Source organism: Ascaphus truei, chromosome 4, assembly GCF_040206685.1.
Source record: "Ascaphus truei isolate aAscTru1 chromosome 4, aAscTru1.hap1, whole genome shotgun sequence".
Taxonomy (NCBI): Eukaryota; Metazoa; Chordata; class Amphibia; order Anura; family Ascaphidae; genus Ascaphus; species Ascaphus truei.
In genome coordinates, this window is record NC_134486.1 from 33879653 (window position 1) to 33896625 (window position 16973).

General features: G+C 43.0%; 1 protein-coding gene across 1 annotated transcript in view; it reads left to right on the forward strand.

Moving 5' to 3' along the window:
• The window catches only part of HHIPL2 (HHIP like 2), a 72639-nt gene that overhangs the window by 27027 nt on the left and 28639 nt on the right, over positions 1–16973 (forward strand). The window contains exons 5-6 of the mRNA XM_075594724.1: positions 2387–2513; positions 8884–9029. Coding sequence (XP_075450839.1) covers positions 2387–2513; positions 8884–9029 — 273 coding nt within the window. The remainder of the gene's footprint in view (positions 1–2386; positions 2514–8883; positions 9030–16973) is intronic.

Here is a 16973-nt window from a genome sequence, read left to right on the forward strand (position 1 = left end):
TGGAAGCAGCCGTCGGGTCGTTCGGCACCCGCGCTCGAGCTGCTCCAGGGGAGGGGGGTCTCAAGGGGCTGCTGGAGACCAGGGTTACATATATTTAAGAGTACTTCAATGCTATATACTCTTTTTCTTTCTTTTGACCTGCTACAGTACATGGGATTGCCACTTGAACATTGTACATCTGATTCTTCTCTCTTCCATCATATTGTCCATGAGCATTCACAGACAGTAATATGACAAACAGAACTTTACCAGTCATTCTAAAATGCTAGTATTTTTTAAACAAAGAGGGAAATAATCATTAAGCAGCTGGGTTTTTTTTGGGGCGGGCGTTCTTTTTATTCAGTAAAGCAGCTGTCTTTAACCCTGAGGTAGCTATGAGGTCTGACATGACATTGGGCTTTTTGCTGGGAGTAGTCTAAAACCGTCAGTTGCATCTGTACAGGGAAATTCAAAATAATGTGTGAAGAATTTGCATACGCTGAAATAAGATGACCACTGTATATAATTTTCAAATGTTTATTTATTTAATTTAGCCCTTCCACAGCCGGAGGGTCATGCCATCTCCATGGCCAAGAACCTTCTGGCAATAGTGATCATGTGATCGATGCTAAATGTTGATCACTGTGTCCTGCTGCTTAAAATATATATTCAGTTTCCTATTTATGTCATGTTATTTCATTGTTTGCAAGCTTATTCAGTCAAATCAGTATTAAAAATATGCATACATTATTTGAAATATTGTATGTGTGTGTATATATATGTATGTATGTATGTATGTATGTATGTATGTATGTGTATATGTACAGGGCCCGACAAAATGGGCAAAAATCCACTCGCCCCCAAAAAGTCAGCCTTCCCCCCAAAAAATCCCTCACCCCCCCTTACGACACTTACCTGCAAGCGGGGTCTGGCTACGGAGGTCGACGGCGTGTTGTGGCCTTCTCTGTCTTCTCCCCTGCAAATTCATCCGCGGCCATTTTAACTGGAGCTGCAGGGGGAAAAGATGAATTTGCAGAAGAAGACGGAGAAGACCGGGAGATGCCGAGGGACACCGCCACAGGTAAGCAGTCGACTTTGTGAGACATGCTACTCGTGTGGTATTACTCCTATTTCTAGGGAGATACCACAGGGGAATACTATAATAATACATTTTAAAGGAAGGCCTTTGTTTGGGATCATTTCCTAAAAAATCTTTTAAATTATAATTGTTTATTTTTGGTAATTTTTGTCAAGTTATTTTTAACATTTTTTAAAATTATTAATATTAATAAAGTTTCATTAATTTTAGTTGATAGATTAAGGGGCTTATGCAGAGAGGAACGGAATATAATTGTTAAACGGCTATAAAATAGCCACAGAATTGCCGTTAGTTAAGGTCTTATGCAGAGAACGTCGTTACCTCTTAGTACACATTTCGGCGAGTTCCGATTTGCCTAACTGCAACTTGCCATCTTTTCCTGGATACCTGAAACTCGCCATACTACTGCAAATATTGGCGTGTTCACGCGATTCGGACCTTCTGGAATAGCACACTATATTAGCATGGCGAGTTCCAGGTTCTCGCCACGGGTTTGGCGACTTTTAAACTTCTGAAAACTTTTCTGCCGGATTTTAAACATCGCGCCATTTTCTCACGAGTAAAAGGATTAGTGGCGAATTTTTTGGCCAGAAGATGGCGCAATTTCCATATCTATGCTCTCTGCATAAGCCCCTAAGTCCTGAATTTTATCCTGTCTGAATAGGCTCCCCATCCCCCCATATGGGACAGCTTCTTAGATAGTTCTTAGTTTAGATCCCTTATATTGGGGAGGTGTTTTAATTCACACACATTCTTACATCTTTATGACATATTTGTATTGGTGTTGTTTGAATGTATTTTATTATATGTGTATAAAAAGTATAAATATGTATTTAATATGTAGCAAACTTGAGGATTCTAGAATTCACATCACCTAGGCCAGTGGTGCGCAAACTGGGGGGGCCAAGATTTTTCTGGGGGAGCGTGGGTGGTTGTAGAGACCCTGTGCTCTTCCCCAAGGCATTTAATGCTTTCTCAACATATTGACTGATTTTTTTTAGTGGAGTGGTCTGCTAATGCCAAGAATGCTTTATTTTCCAGGAACACTACCAAATGCAGTCATAAGCATCTTGTACTACTATTTCCTATAGCACGATACCTCATATTTCACGATTCACAAAATATTGTTCATCGATTTTATATTATCCTAATTACAATTGCTGAAGGTGTCTATTGGTTAGTTAACTTTATTAATTTCAATTACTTTCTATTTAAACATTGGAAAATTAGTGTTGCACGTGAATTTGTCATTTGCTACTTGCAGAAAAATATCAATGTCGATTTTTGCCTGTATTCTTTCATTGCCAGATGACATTCTGCCAATATTTGCATATGATCACAGTGTTGGGAAATCTGTCACCGGAGGATATGTTTACCGAGGTTGTGAATCCCCAAATCTTAATGGTGTCTACATTTTTGGTGATTTCATGAATGGGTAAGAATGAAGTGAATGCAATTTATCAATGTATCATGTCATGGGTGTTATAACCTAAAACAACCACTACAATGTGGAGCAGTGTGCTGACAAATATCTTTGTGCATCAGGATCACACATGCAATACATGCATTAAAATATGAGTGTAAACATTACACACGCAACTACATAAAATTGGTGGAAATATTGGAGTATTGTATTGTATATGACAATAATGCATAATGCATTCAATAGACCTCCAAAATCTTACCTGAATTGTGGGTTTCACTTACGTCCAGGAATCGGGAAGATTTTTTCTTTTTTTTTTTCAAAATACCCATTTGGGGGACACTGTTGCTTTGAACTAAATTTGAGTAATCGTAACTCATGTTTTAGTAGCACTTAAACCAGTGGGCATTAAAGAAAAATGCAAAGCACTTAGTTTTTTATGATTTCAAAATGTTACACTTGAGCACGAGGTTATAGCTCATAGCACTACTGTGACATTTTGTGTAGGTTGATACAAAGCTGTGCATCTATTTAAATAGCACTGTTGAACGTTAAAGTGGATTTGACATTTTTTATGTACTGCTTTGAACATTTGACATTAATGTGAGGGGTTTAGTGGAGTGAGTTCCAGACCTAACAGGGGAAGCTCCTTAGTAGGGAATGTGATGGTCGATGCAGCCTAGCATGTATATTAAAGGTTGCCCTAACTGTCAAGATGGCGACCTATGTTCAGGTTAATCGGGACATCTTAGGTAGCCACAATGGCGACCCAGTATGTGTTTCTGTCCCGCCCCCCCCCCCCATTTGAAACAGTTAATTCCCCATGTATATTTGAACTGTACATGTTTTGATAGGATTCATCATTGTGTGGTGCGCTGGTAATTCACTCAGCCCGGCTAGCACTCAATGAAACCTTGGGCTATCCTTTGTTTGGGGCTAGGTGAAGTGCTTGGGAACACTGAGGAAGTGGGGGAGGGCATGGACCCATGTTGGGAGAACACGTACTTGAAGAATGGTGGCATTGTTCATCCCCGACAGTGGATGTCATAAAGCACTGTCACTGCCCACAGCCCTGATTGGTCTGTCTCAGACATGCCCTCGGCCTCTGACTCAGTGTTGTTTATTTAAATTCTTCATTCTGTTTCAAGTTTGTGATCCCTTTGTACTCATTTGTTCTCCCTTGACAGACTTTTTCTGGTGGCAACAGTGTGATTGCTATGCTCAGGGCTGAAATTGTTGCTGGCAATTCAGAACTGAATTGATCTTGATTTTGAAATCACAGAATGAGGAGTTTCAGCTGCGCAGTGCTGAGCACAATTCTCAACATCCCGTGCCATAGATAGCTGTAGTAGACCCGAGAATCGACAACAAAACGGCGTCTAAGTATAGGACTTGGACCAAGGAGAATGTGGTGACCTGTTGCGATGAGGTCATTTTGCCACTGTGGAACCAATCGAGAGTGAGGGTGTAGGGTATACCAATATCCCCACCTTGGGCAGCATCCCGATCGTACAGCTCAGAGAGCAAAAGGAGCCCACCAACTACTGCACCTACCATAGATGCCCGGTTCCAGCGCATGCTGGCTGCTTTAGGGTTGACTGCCTCAGCAGACGAGCTGCTGATCTCCCTTCAAGTGATGCTGGCCGAGGCATCATGGCTACCTTGGGATTGGTCTACTGCCAGCAGCAGAAACGGCTACAGCTCCCGGTTCAGCATCGCCCTGAGGCCAAATTTGAGGTCAGCAAATTTGACGAGGCCAAGGAGGACATCAACAGGTATATGCACTCTTTTTAGAAGCAGTGCCACCTTCACCAACTCGCAGAGGATGATTGAGTGAAATATCTCACCCTCCAGTTGAGAGGGCAAGCGGCGGAATGCGTACCGGGAGGGGGATTTAGATGATGCCAGTGACTACCCAGTGGTCAAGCAGATGCTACTTGCCTGTATGCCTTTATGCCAGAGACATGCTGGTCTCTGCAGCATGGTAGCTAAGATACTGCACCGACACACTTTATTCGAGCAAATACCCAGTATGTACCTGGCAGATACCTGGAATGCGCCGCTCCTCACCTCTGACAAGCCCCGTTGCGTTTGCCTTCCCAGCCTGGGTTCATGCCTGGCTGATGGGCGGCTGATCTGTTAAATGATAATGATTAGGATTTAATAGGCTGCAATGCTTCGCGTGTCTACCAGATGGCATAAATTCATGAATTGTAATGCAGTATATATATATATATATACTGTGCAGTATTGCAGCCAGTGGGAATAAAATGCTTCAATCCCTGCTTGGAAAATAACCCAATGCACTCGGGCAGAAAACAGTCACAAACCTCAATACACCCGGGTATACCCGAATTCGTGGGACTAGCCGAGCTCGAATAAAGTGTGTCGCCAGTGTAACCCACATTGAATTTGTGTCTTGCATGCCCATAACATGATGCGCTGGATGTGAGACTACCACCATCAAGGAACTCTTGATCTGATGTATGCAGGAGGTCCGAGAGTGTCGTAGACCGAAACCAGAAGAGCTGGTCACTACCGGCTTCAGTACCACTTAGTTGTCACTACCAGCAGAGCAGCTGAGATGGCTTACGACTTCCTGGCCACTTGGCTACCATAACCCTTGTCTGACCTGATATGGTTGAACCAGTGGATCTTTTGTATGGCCAGGATATGCAAGTTAAGATGGAGCCCCCCCAGTCTATCTTATTGCCCTTGTGTTTCTTAATTTGGGAGTGGGCCAGGAGTAGCGAGATGTGGAAGTGGTCCCAGGGCTTGACAGCGATGTGCTGCTGGGTAACGATCTGGGCTGGCTACCCTGCGACTTCAACTACAGTCAGGCCGCTGTGGTTACTTAGAGCCAGAGTCAGGCTGTTGCCAGCCAGCAGGCTCCAGCAGTTTGGGAAGAGGAACCCGAACCCATCGCTTCCAGAGCTTTGGAGCATACATGTACAGATATCACTGCTGAGAACAGGGACGCAAGCTGGGGAGAATCCAATGTGACTGACACCCCCCCCATCCACGACTATGTGACCAGGTACAATGGTACGGAGCAGAGGAGTGCTTTCTGGAAAGCCTTGTGAACTTACAGGGCATGTGGCAGCATGCTTCCTAGCCTGCCTCTGAGCCCAGATCCGAGCAGCTCTTGTGGTGGTGTGGGCTCTTGCACAGGAAGCAAACTCTTGAGGATCCAGACCAACCATGGACTGAGACAAGACAGCTAGTTGTATCCAAGGCATATTGGGCTTTATGCTTTGCCCACAAGATCCTGCTAGCAGGTCATCGGTAGGTCACTCATACGAAAGACCATCTGACCCAGAGTTTTTACTGGCATGGGGTGGCACAGGTGGTAGCAACATTCTGTCATACCTATGAGACCTGCAGCGAGTAGTTGAAGGCACCCCTGTGACTGCTACCGGTGATCAGGGAACCCTTCCAGCAGACAGTGGTGGATATAGTGGGACCCATAATGATCTCCTCGATAGAGGACCAAAAATTTGCTGAGGTGCAGATAAATGTTTTTTTCTATGGTAGGTTTTTCCAGCGAGATCTTAACCGATTAGAGTGCCCAAATGAACGGACTGAGTGAGCGGTTCAACAACACCCTGAAACAAATACTCAAGTATTGGTGGAGCCCAATGGGGGGGGACTAGGAATCTTATTTGCAGCAACTTCTGTTTGCATAGAAAGAGGTGCCGTAGGAATCTACCAGCTTCTCTCCATTCAAGCTTCTATACGGGTGCATGGATCACTTGACCCCATCCAGCAGGTGAACCAGTTTAGGCAGAGGACCTACCACATATATATGGTCTGATGGTGATGGTTGTATGGTTGTATGTAGCTCGCTGGGAGACTTGGTGAGACTTGGTGAGCAAGGCATTGCCCAATCTTCTTGGTGAAGCCGGATAGGGAGCCTCATTGGAGCAGGTGGTGATTGCATCCCAACTCGCAGCCCCTCAACAGAGAATTGTTAGGGAGGTACCAGGGGCTGTTCACTGACAAGCCATGCAAAACCCACCTGACTGATCACTCTATCAACACTGGTGATCAGCGACCTCTCAGAAATGGGTTTCGTCTGAGGTAAAAAGGAACATTGACGTTGAGATTGAGGACTGCTGTTCTTAGAGGTTTTCTCAGAGTCCCTGGGCATTGCCGGTAGACCCGGTGCCCGAAAACTTTACTCACGCTGCAGTTTACTCATTGTTTTCTCTCTCCTACTTATGCTCAGCTGCCCCACTGGCAAATTGGCTGAGCATAATCCTATGTTCCTTTGTGTTCATTGCTTCCTAGCCTTGCAGTCTTGTCTTGTCCTCTTGTTTACAGTTCTCTGTTATCGACCCAGCTTGTTTTGGACTCCACTCTTCTGTACTCCTGACCCTGGCTATCTATGACAATCCGCACCTCTGCAATCCTCACCTCGGCACCCGTACAGCGATTATTCTCCTCTCTCCAACTCGGACCCCGGCTAATAGTACCTACAATGATCCGTACCTCTCCAATCCAGACCCCGGCAAGTATATCGACTATCCGTACCTCTCCAACCCAGACCCGGCTACCTTGACCAACCTACACTCCAGACACGCCCACGCGGCTGTGGGTGATGTTTATATCCATCCCCACCTCGACTCACAATCACGCCTTGTTTGTGGTGAGCACATTGTGACAGGTGAGAAAGGTCCATTCTCCCCGAGTATTTCTATGGGTATCTCGCACACATTGTCACATATTGGGTCAGAATTGGGACCGCGCCGTTCCTCCTCAGCAGCCGCTTCTAGGGAACCTGCTCGCAATTCCTCAATCCAGGCCATATTGTCACAACAGTGGCCCTTCTGAATGCAACGCCGGTCTGCGTGGCACATATTGTAGAGAGCCAACAGGCAGCCCTGCTCTTCTCTGGGAGAGGCATTCTCCATGAGCTTCTGCAGGCCGCAAATGAAGTCCTTCAGGGTAGACGTGGGTGGTGGCTGTAGTACTGGCTGAAAATGAGTTGTTCCACACCTCTTGGAGTGGGACTTTACTGATAATTCTCTGCAGGAAAACCTCTTTCCCTCCCCCTGAAAGACTGCAGCCTCAGACAGGAGTAAAACATAAAAGTGGTCTTTATTCTGCTCCCACAGCATCCATCAACATCATCTTGACAGCAACCTCTTCTCTGTGTCCCTGGAGTCAACCGCAAGAGCTTGAGGCCCCAGGAGGCTCTCCTTATCGCCCACACTCCCTGGTACTTGCTTCCACTCCTCCGCGGGAGGGAAGGCCCCAAACCAAGTCCCTGGTCCAGCACTGCATACTTCCCACTCCCCCTGAGGGGAGAGGATAGAACATACCTCTTTCACTGAGGAGTGAGAGAGACAGAGAACACTGAATTTGGGCTGCAGACCCTTTTGTTACCAGGGAAGGGTCCCAGGAGGGTACCTAGGCCTTAGGCACAACCCCCCCCCCCCGTCACTCAAGGGAGCTGTGTACTGCAGCAGGGCATAGATTTAACCCTAACACTGCCTGCGCTGGTACAGTACCAGGACTTATGTGTTAAGCAGGGAAATTAGTAGCTCATGAGGTACCGGCTACACCACTCTCCTTAAGTCCGCCCCTGTGACCTGTCTTAAAGCACTGTCACTGCCTACAGCCCTGATTAGTCTACCTTGGACAAGCCCTGAGCCTAAGATTGGGTCAGCGTAGACAATCTCTTCACTGATTGGTCGGCACCCAGTTTTCCATGGTTTCAGGTGGAGGCCAGGAAAGTTAGCAGATGCCGATCAGAGCTCCACAGTTCTCGTAGTTTTTCATAGATAGTCGTTGTAAGAGACGCGGGAAATTTTAATGGAGAACCGAGAGGCTATCATCCCGAGTCACTGGGATATTCTGAGGCAGACTGATCATGGAAGACATCCTGAGTAGGCTAGCTACGGCAGCACACAGCACCTAGTGAGCTAGGATTCCCCTCGTAACCCTCAGTTTTGGTGAGTTGAGCCAGTATTTGTGTATTGTGTTGCTCCTGTTGGTGCCAGATGAAATAAACCTTGTTTATTTAACTCCCTCGTTCTGTTTGAGCATAAATCATTTGCGGAATTTTCTGCCTAGATAATGATGATGATAATAATGAACTATATAGCCACAAATTGCATAATTTTGCTATCCGGAGTTGTGTTTGTATAGACACTGACAGCAAATAACCATTTGTCACACCTAACTGCTCACATTTTCTCATTGCTCTCTTATTTTATTCCTTATTTAATGACCATAAAAGCAGAAATTCCATCTAAAAGTAAATAGAGAATGTGTCATTACATTTGTTTTCAGGTTATTTTTATGGACACTAATATTTATAAGAAAATGAAGTAAATAGAGGATACTCTAACTATAAGTTTCTTTATTTTTTATGTAGTCGGCTTATGGCTCTGCTGGAAGATGGGAGTACGAATACGTGGAAAAAGCAAGACATTTGCATGGGTGACTCTACAATCTGTGCTTTTCCAAGACTGATCAACAAGTACAGCCAATTCATTATCTCTTTTGCAGAAGATGAAGCAGGTAAAGTCAAATATCACTAAGTGTATCATCAGAGATGCACAGTTACTGGTTCTCCACGCCAATACATACATTCACAATTAGTATCTGCAACGAATAGCACGTGAATAAATACAATCAATGTAAACCCAGGGGTGTCCAACATCAGCGTTCAAGCACCCCCCCCCCCCCCCCAACAGGTCAGGTTTCCAGGATATCCCAGCTTCACCACAGGTGGCTCAATCAGAGGCTCAGTCTTAGCTGGGATATCCTGCAAACCTGACCTGTTGAGGGACGGGGCGGGGTGGCTTGAGGACTGGAGTTGTGTGCCTCTAATGTAAATTAATGACTTTAAAAGACCAGTGCACACGTAGCCATCTTAAAGCAGCAATATATTCTAAATACTATGTGTTTCGTTTTTTTTTTTTATAAATAAGTTGTGTAGTACTTACTGCATAAAAAATAAATCCCACTCAATAAGCCTTTTTTATGCGTTTTACTGTATTAAGTTTCCATAAAAAATTCTTGTGTTTAAAAAAAAAAAAAAAAAAAATCTGTTTTGTAGTATTTCCAAATCAATAAATATATTCCCCACTCATTATGCCCTTTTGGGGAGCAGGATCTTTGCTGACCGATCGGCATCTTAGGTTATTAGATTTCCTTAAAGCTCAACAACTGCTGCATCTATGGAAAAAATAAATAAATGCAAACTGTATTGACACTTTAAAGCACATTGCCTTGGAGTCATCAAAGCACAATTCGCTATATTGTGCCTGAGTCGGCGATATCTGCCATTAAGGTTAATGTCGGATATTGCCAATTTGGTCATAACCAAGTGGTTCATGCTTTGATAACTCTGATTTGTCTGGTTTCTTTGGCGATTAAAGTTCCAGTTTAAAGCAATATCCTGTGTTTTTTTTTTTTTTTTTTTTAAATCAGTTCTGTACTATGAGAAAATACTTGTAGCATTTAAAAAAAAAAAGAAGCAATTTTTAAAGACATTTTTAATGTATTCTAATGTAGCAAGCATTTTGTCTCTATAGAAACCATTTACAAAGTCACACCCTCTTCCTCTTCTGAGACAGGCTCTGACTCTTGAGCCCTGCCCTCTCTCTAGCAATGCACCAATTGTATCTAGTGCCCGCCTGGTCACATGATCTTCTTCACAGAACTTTGCATCCTGGGTACTTTTGTGCAGCCCTAACAGTGAATTAAATGTAGCCACTTTCCCCGTAACTACTGTAAAGGAATTACCGTTACCTGTCTGGCAACCAGAAGGCCTGAGACTCCGCCACTGGGAGCCTGCGGTGGTCGCTTGTCCGCTTTGGTGCAGCGTCCCAACCTGGGAGGGATCCCAGCGTAGTGGGATGAGCCCCTCACAGGAACCAATACTAACAGTGATACACACACAGGTATGTAATAACGGGTTTTACTGAACATATATCACGACAGCCTGTACCACACAGTAAACGTACTTATAACACAGCATACAGTACACCAGAGGAGTGTCCCCAAAGTACATTGGGTGCTAGGCACTAATAACCTGATGTCCTTCCCCAAATGTCCGGCCCACCCAAAAGTTGTGTTTTCTCAGTTGTCCAGGTAGAAGGGGAGCACAGGTATATGCGAAAATACACCAACAATAGTGCAATATGTCTGATGATTTAAGGAAAAAGCCTTCTTCCCCAATTCCAATGAATTTGTACTTACAAATTTCACTCTTTCATAATTCTCATAAAGGTATCTTTGTGTTGTTAAGCCACGTGCATTCCACAGGTTAGTAGTAGACAGGTAATACAATTCACCGGATATAACCTTGATATGGTAATATAAAAAGCCGGAGATTCTGCAGACTGATACAAAAATAACTTTATAAAAATAATCATAGGTAAAGCACACCCACATGGTGTCTGATCAAAAAAGACATTTTGATCTACAAATCGATGCCGGCAGCTGAATACTGGAACCGATTTCTTCTCCCCCAGCTCTGCTAGACTTGCGTCGCCTGACTTACATGATAAATCAATTTAGATACTCAGAGTAAACATACCAAGAGTCCAAAAGTATATAAAAAAACATAAAAGACTTTATAAAATAAATATAAAACTAGCTAAAAAAGCTAGAACTAAAACTAAGAGATGCAAATAGCTGATTCAGTGTGTCTGAAAAAGATAAGAGAGATAAACAGACAAGCATATTAAAAGATGAATACAGCCCAATGATAATCACATTTAATTCAAAGGAAGACACTTACATCTATATCTATATCTAGACCTGCTGGAGACATGGCACCTAGTTCATAGATCCAAAAGGGCTCTCTTTTAATTAGGTCAGTTTCTATCTCCTCTCCAAAAAGGCATCACTTGTTCTATGCCTGTGTATGTTAACCCCTTGGGGTCTACATTGTGTAATGTTAAAAAAAATGATTCGAAACATTGTGGGTGGTCAGAAACCACAAAGAAAGTGAAGAAGTCACAACAGTCCCCTATTCGTTGCACTCATAAATATGTACATAAAGATATAATATCCACGGGAGGAACTAATTATTCCCAATTAAAGTGTAAATAAGTACATAAGGATAAGGACTGTTGTGACTTTGTCACTTTCTTTGTGGTTTCTCAATATATATTTTTTCCCCATGCACCAGGTCAATATTTACATATACTTTAATATTTAGGTTTTGAGCGGTATCTTGCCACGATTTCTCTCTCATTGTGGGGGGCCACCCTTCTTTTTATATTACCAATATGCTCTATTATCCCAGCTCTTAATGGGCGGATAGTTATCCCTACATATTAGTAACCGCATGTACATTCTAGTAGATATACGACGAATTTTGACCTGCAGTTGATATGTTTTTGTATTTTGTATTTTATATGATTTACCTGTTGTATTGGAAGCAAATCTATCACCTGCAATATAACTGGAACTACACCCATAGAAACCTTTCGGAAGGTCTAACCACCCCTTTTACAACGTATCTTTTCTCTTTTTCAGAGCACTTGGTGCCAGCTGATTCTTTAAGTTTGGTGCCCTTTTGAATATCACCTGTGCTCTTTCTGGGATATGATCTCCCAGAATCGGACCATTTCGTAGTATATGCCAATGTTTATTTAAAATGTGTTTGATTTTGCCCGCCCCTTTATTGTATTGTGTTATGAAAGGTACCTCCAAATTTCTCACTATCTGGACATTATTTGGGACAAGAATGGATTCCCTTGATATTAAACTGTTTTGTTCAACACTTCCTCTAAATTTGTTTTTTTGTATTTTCTCTCAAAATTTTGGATTGCTTTAAAAAGACATTCTTGTCAGTACAATTCCCTTTTAGTCTACGATATTGACCAAAAGGTATGTACTCTATCCACTTGTTTAAATGGCAGCTAGATGGTAGAATAAAGTTATTATTGTCTACCTCTTTGAAATAATTCTTTGTCTTTATTATTTTCAATGTAAATAGTATAATCCAAAAAGTTGGTTTCAGAAATACTGATAGTGGAGGTAAACTTCATATTCAGTGTGTTAGAATCCAAATAAATAAGGAAAGCGTCCAGATCACTACGTGTCCCCTTCCAGACAAAAATAATGTCATCTATGTACCTACGCCACGTGACCAGGTGTGCACCGAACCTCGCCCATGACCAAATATGGTCTTCCTCCCTATATGTAGGTGGTCTGGTCCCAGACCACAGGCCGCAATTCAATGCGCAATATCTTCGCTGATGCCTATTACTATCAGGCTACTGGGGAAATGTCCCTAGCTGGGGCTTTTCCCTGAAGCAGCCACAATCTAAATGTGAGGGGGGCCTATATTGGACCTAAGGGGCAATCTGGGCCTAGTCCGGGAGTCACTGACACCCAGACCCTACCTTCCCCTTCTGTGTTTTGGCTCCAACTGATTAGCGCACGGTCTAAGTGCACCAAATGTATCTCCTGTACCTCAAGAGAATTCGGGGAGCCCGATTTGGCTAACACTGCCCATGTGGGTATATGCCCCAGAGCACTCTGGGGAGTGTAATTACCCTACGGAGCCTTGTAATTACCCTACGGCCGCCGCTCTCCTGTGCGCACCCTCTCTGAGATGGCGATCGATTACAGGAAAACGGATCGATCTGCAATGTAGCTAATTACTTGTCAGTGCACAGATTGTATTGATGCACATATCGAATGGATTTTTTTTTTTTTAAACGGCAACTTGAACTGCAGCTTTAAGAACACGCACATCTCTTCTCTCACTCAAATGCCCCTGTAGGAGAAATGGAAGGGGTGAACACACAAAAAGAGTAGATTAAAGAAGTGAAACAAGTCCCTAGTTTCAGGAACAAGAGGGGAATAGGGTGCTCAACCCCAGTGTAACTTCATCACATGTAGTTCATCTATAGCTTAAAATAGCCCCAGAGAGAAACCAATAGGAGTGGGTGTAATGACCTGTGAGTCACTTGAACTATAATTCACATCAAAGTACTCAACTATTGAAGTCAAAAAGAAAGTCTCTTACCCACAGTCACAGGGGAACTTTTTGTTTAGTAGTGGCGTGCCAGCCATGAAGAGGAGTCCAATATCAGCAAAAAACACAGAGCAAATAGCGCACAGCCAGGGAGCCAGGTGTGGGGAAAAAAATAAAATCCATTTATTTCAGTGCATGACCGATGACAGCATCACCCCAACGGGGACAAAAACACACACCTCCTACGCGTTTCGGATCGGCATATGGAGCAAATAGCTGTCTTAAATACCTTCCACATAATGATAATTAAAAACATGCGTGTACAATCATATTGCCCCTCGGCACGCATGCGCGTGACATCACGCGGGGCGCCACCACATATTACCAATATGCTCTATTATCCCAGCTCTTAATGGGCGGATAGTTTTCCCTACATATTAGTAACCGCATGTACATTCTAGTAGATATACGACGAATTTTGACCTGCAGTTTATATGTTTTTGTATTTTATATGATTTACCTGCAGGTAGACACGCCCTCTCCGTGCGCTCACTCGCGCATGCTCACTTCAGAGCCCAAACAGCTCAACTGAGTTACAGACCTGTAACCCGGCAAACTATTGCGCCCCACGTGACACGCTACTAGGCCGCCGATTGGTTCGAGCGCGCCGCCACTCAACCAATGGTAAGCACGGCTGAAAAGGCAACACGCCCACCCCTCGGCCCCCCTGTATCCTGCCATGAATGAGCGCAAGTAATATAACCCTATACAACAGCATACTTAAAGTAAAAGCTGGATAAACCAAAGCGCATTAACCCCTGTTGGTTAAATACACAGACAGGGTGCCCAATGAAAAGGTATCCGATCACCTTTGCTCCATATCCCACAAATATACAATTTTATTATACACAATAAAACAATAAAAACAAACCCTTGTCACTGTATAAGTACCTAAGTGACAACGGAGTTATCATGACTATCTAACAACCCACAGCTAATACCCTAGATAGTGTCTACCAATACATCTTTACATTAAAAACATAATAATATCGTGTTAAATGTCAAAGTGTATTCATCCTCAATAGAGCGATGAAAAATGAACCCCCAATATCAATTACAATAATTCGTCAAATGTCCCCAATGTCAAAAATGACTAAGACATATGGATAATTGTTACATAAATGGATATTAATAATAATCCCAGGTAGTTCCACATGAATGATATGCAAACTGGATATAGAATTATAACAGTAAATAGTACCTAAAGCCTGGAGAAATTCCTTACTAAGTATGGATAAAGTCCACACTACTACCGATTTAGAAAATGGCTTAAATTCCACTCAATGTTCAGACCGCAGGGAGTTCTGGTCTGAAGCATAAAAATACAATATGCCTCCCTGCGGTCCAACATATTGAGTAAGTCACCCCCTCTTTCGCTGGCAAACACTTTTTCAATCCCTCTCACCTTCAGTCCTTTAACCCCCCCTTTGTCACATTGTGAAAAGTGCTCTGAGACTGGATGTGAACAGTCTCGGTTTTTAATCAGTCTCACATGTTCAAGTATTCTGATTTTTAGGGCTCTCGTGGTCCTCCCCACATAATTAATTCCACACCCGCATGTCAGCAGATATATAACCTACTGTGTTTCACAGTTAAAAAAGGATTTAATTGGGAATGGATGATGAGTGGAAGAACTCATAAAGTGGGTAGATGGTAACATAAACTGGCACATTTTACATCCTCCACACCTGAAGGATCCTTTCGTGATAAATTTCTTAATAGAAGGGGACGAAGTTACATAGCTCGGGGATATATATGTGGCAATTGTTTTGGCCTTACGGTATACAAACCGCGGGCCTTTAATAACGCAATTATTAAGGCTTCCGTCTAACAATAAAATATTCCAATGTTTCCGAATGATTTTTTGGACTTACTGGCTACATTTATTAAACTGCGTAATCATAAGGGTACATCCTCATTTGTGTGGTGTGCATAATGTTTTTTATCCTTATCATAGTACTTCTTAGAATAAAGGCTTCTATTTTCTGTCACACCCTCTGCCCTTGGGTCACCCTGTTGGGGATACAGTAAGTCATCCCTATTCATAGTAGATACCTCCTGAAGGGCACTAACTACATCTTTAGTATTATAGCCTCTCTGCTGGAATCGATGGCTCAATTCCTCAGACTGTCGGACGAAACCCTCAGAAGTAGAGCAATTCCTCCTCAGTCTGAGGAATTGGCCCTTGGGGATACCCTTTATGACTGCAGGAGGGTGGCAACTGTCTGCTCGCAACAACATATTTCTGGAGTTAGGTTTTCTAAATACTTCCGTTTGAATTTGGCTCTCAATGTCAATAAATAACCGAAGGTCCAGATAGTCAATGTGATGTACATTAAATTTATAAGTGAATATTAAATTATTATTATTACAATTAATGTAATCAAAAAACGTGTGTAATGTGTCTAAGTCCCCTTCCCAAATCATAATGAGGTCATTGATGAACCTCTTATAAAAAGTGATGTATTGTCTAAATGGATTCGTGCTAGTGAAAATGAAAAGTGACTCCCACCACCCCATAAATAAATTAGCATACACCGGTGCAAATCTCGTGCCCATAGCTGTGCCCTGTTGTTGTAAATAAAATTTGTGATCAAATAAAAAATAATTGTGCGTGAGTAAAAAATTAATAGAATCTAAAATAAATGCGGTGTGAAATTGATTGCTATCTGGACCTCCGATAAAATGATTGACAGCCGCCACCCCCTGGTCGTGTTTAATGACTGAATACAATGACGTTACATCCAAAGGTCACCCATATAGAATGGGGGCCCCATTTAACAGGACTTAATTTCTTAATCAGGTCCCCTGAGTCCAACAGAAAGGAGGGTAAACCCCTAACAAAGGGTTGCAGATACCGATTGATATATTTGGATAAACCATCTCCCAAAGATCCAATAGACGAAACGATTGGTCTCCCCGGAGGGTCGACCAATGTCTTATGGACCTTTGGGAGATGGTAAAAAACAGGAATGGTAGGGTTTGGATTCCACAAATAAGCACTCTCTGACTTACTCAAAACTTGGGTAATTTCTCCAACTTCCAGTAACTCTCTGAATGTTACCATGAACCCCTCTGTGGGATCACTTGGTAGTGCAGAGTAGGTAGTGGCATCCCCAAGTTGCCGATAGGCTTCCTTGAGGTAGCCAGTCCTACTCTGCACCACCACTGCTCCCCCTTGTCAGCATTCTTAATGACGATTGTAGAATTTTTGTGTAAAGATAATAATGCCTGTTTTTCTCCTTGATTCAGATTATGCTTAGCCACATTCGAAAATGAAAACCCCTCTGCCAAAGCCCGCAAGTCCCTTATCACCAGGTTCTCAAAAGTCGTCAAAAACGGACTCTTGGTAAACTGGGGATAAAACAATGAGCCCCTCTTGAGGTCAGACCCCCATGTACTAAATTCTGGGACAGAAGTTCCAAGTATGTTCTCATTATTGTCCCCCAATAATTCCTCAA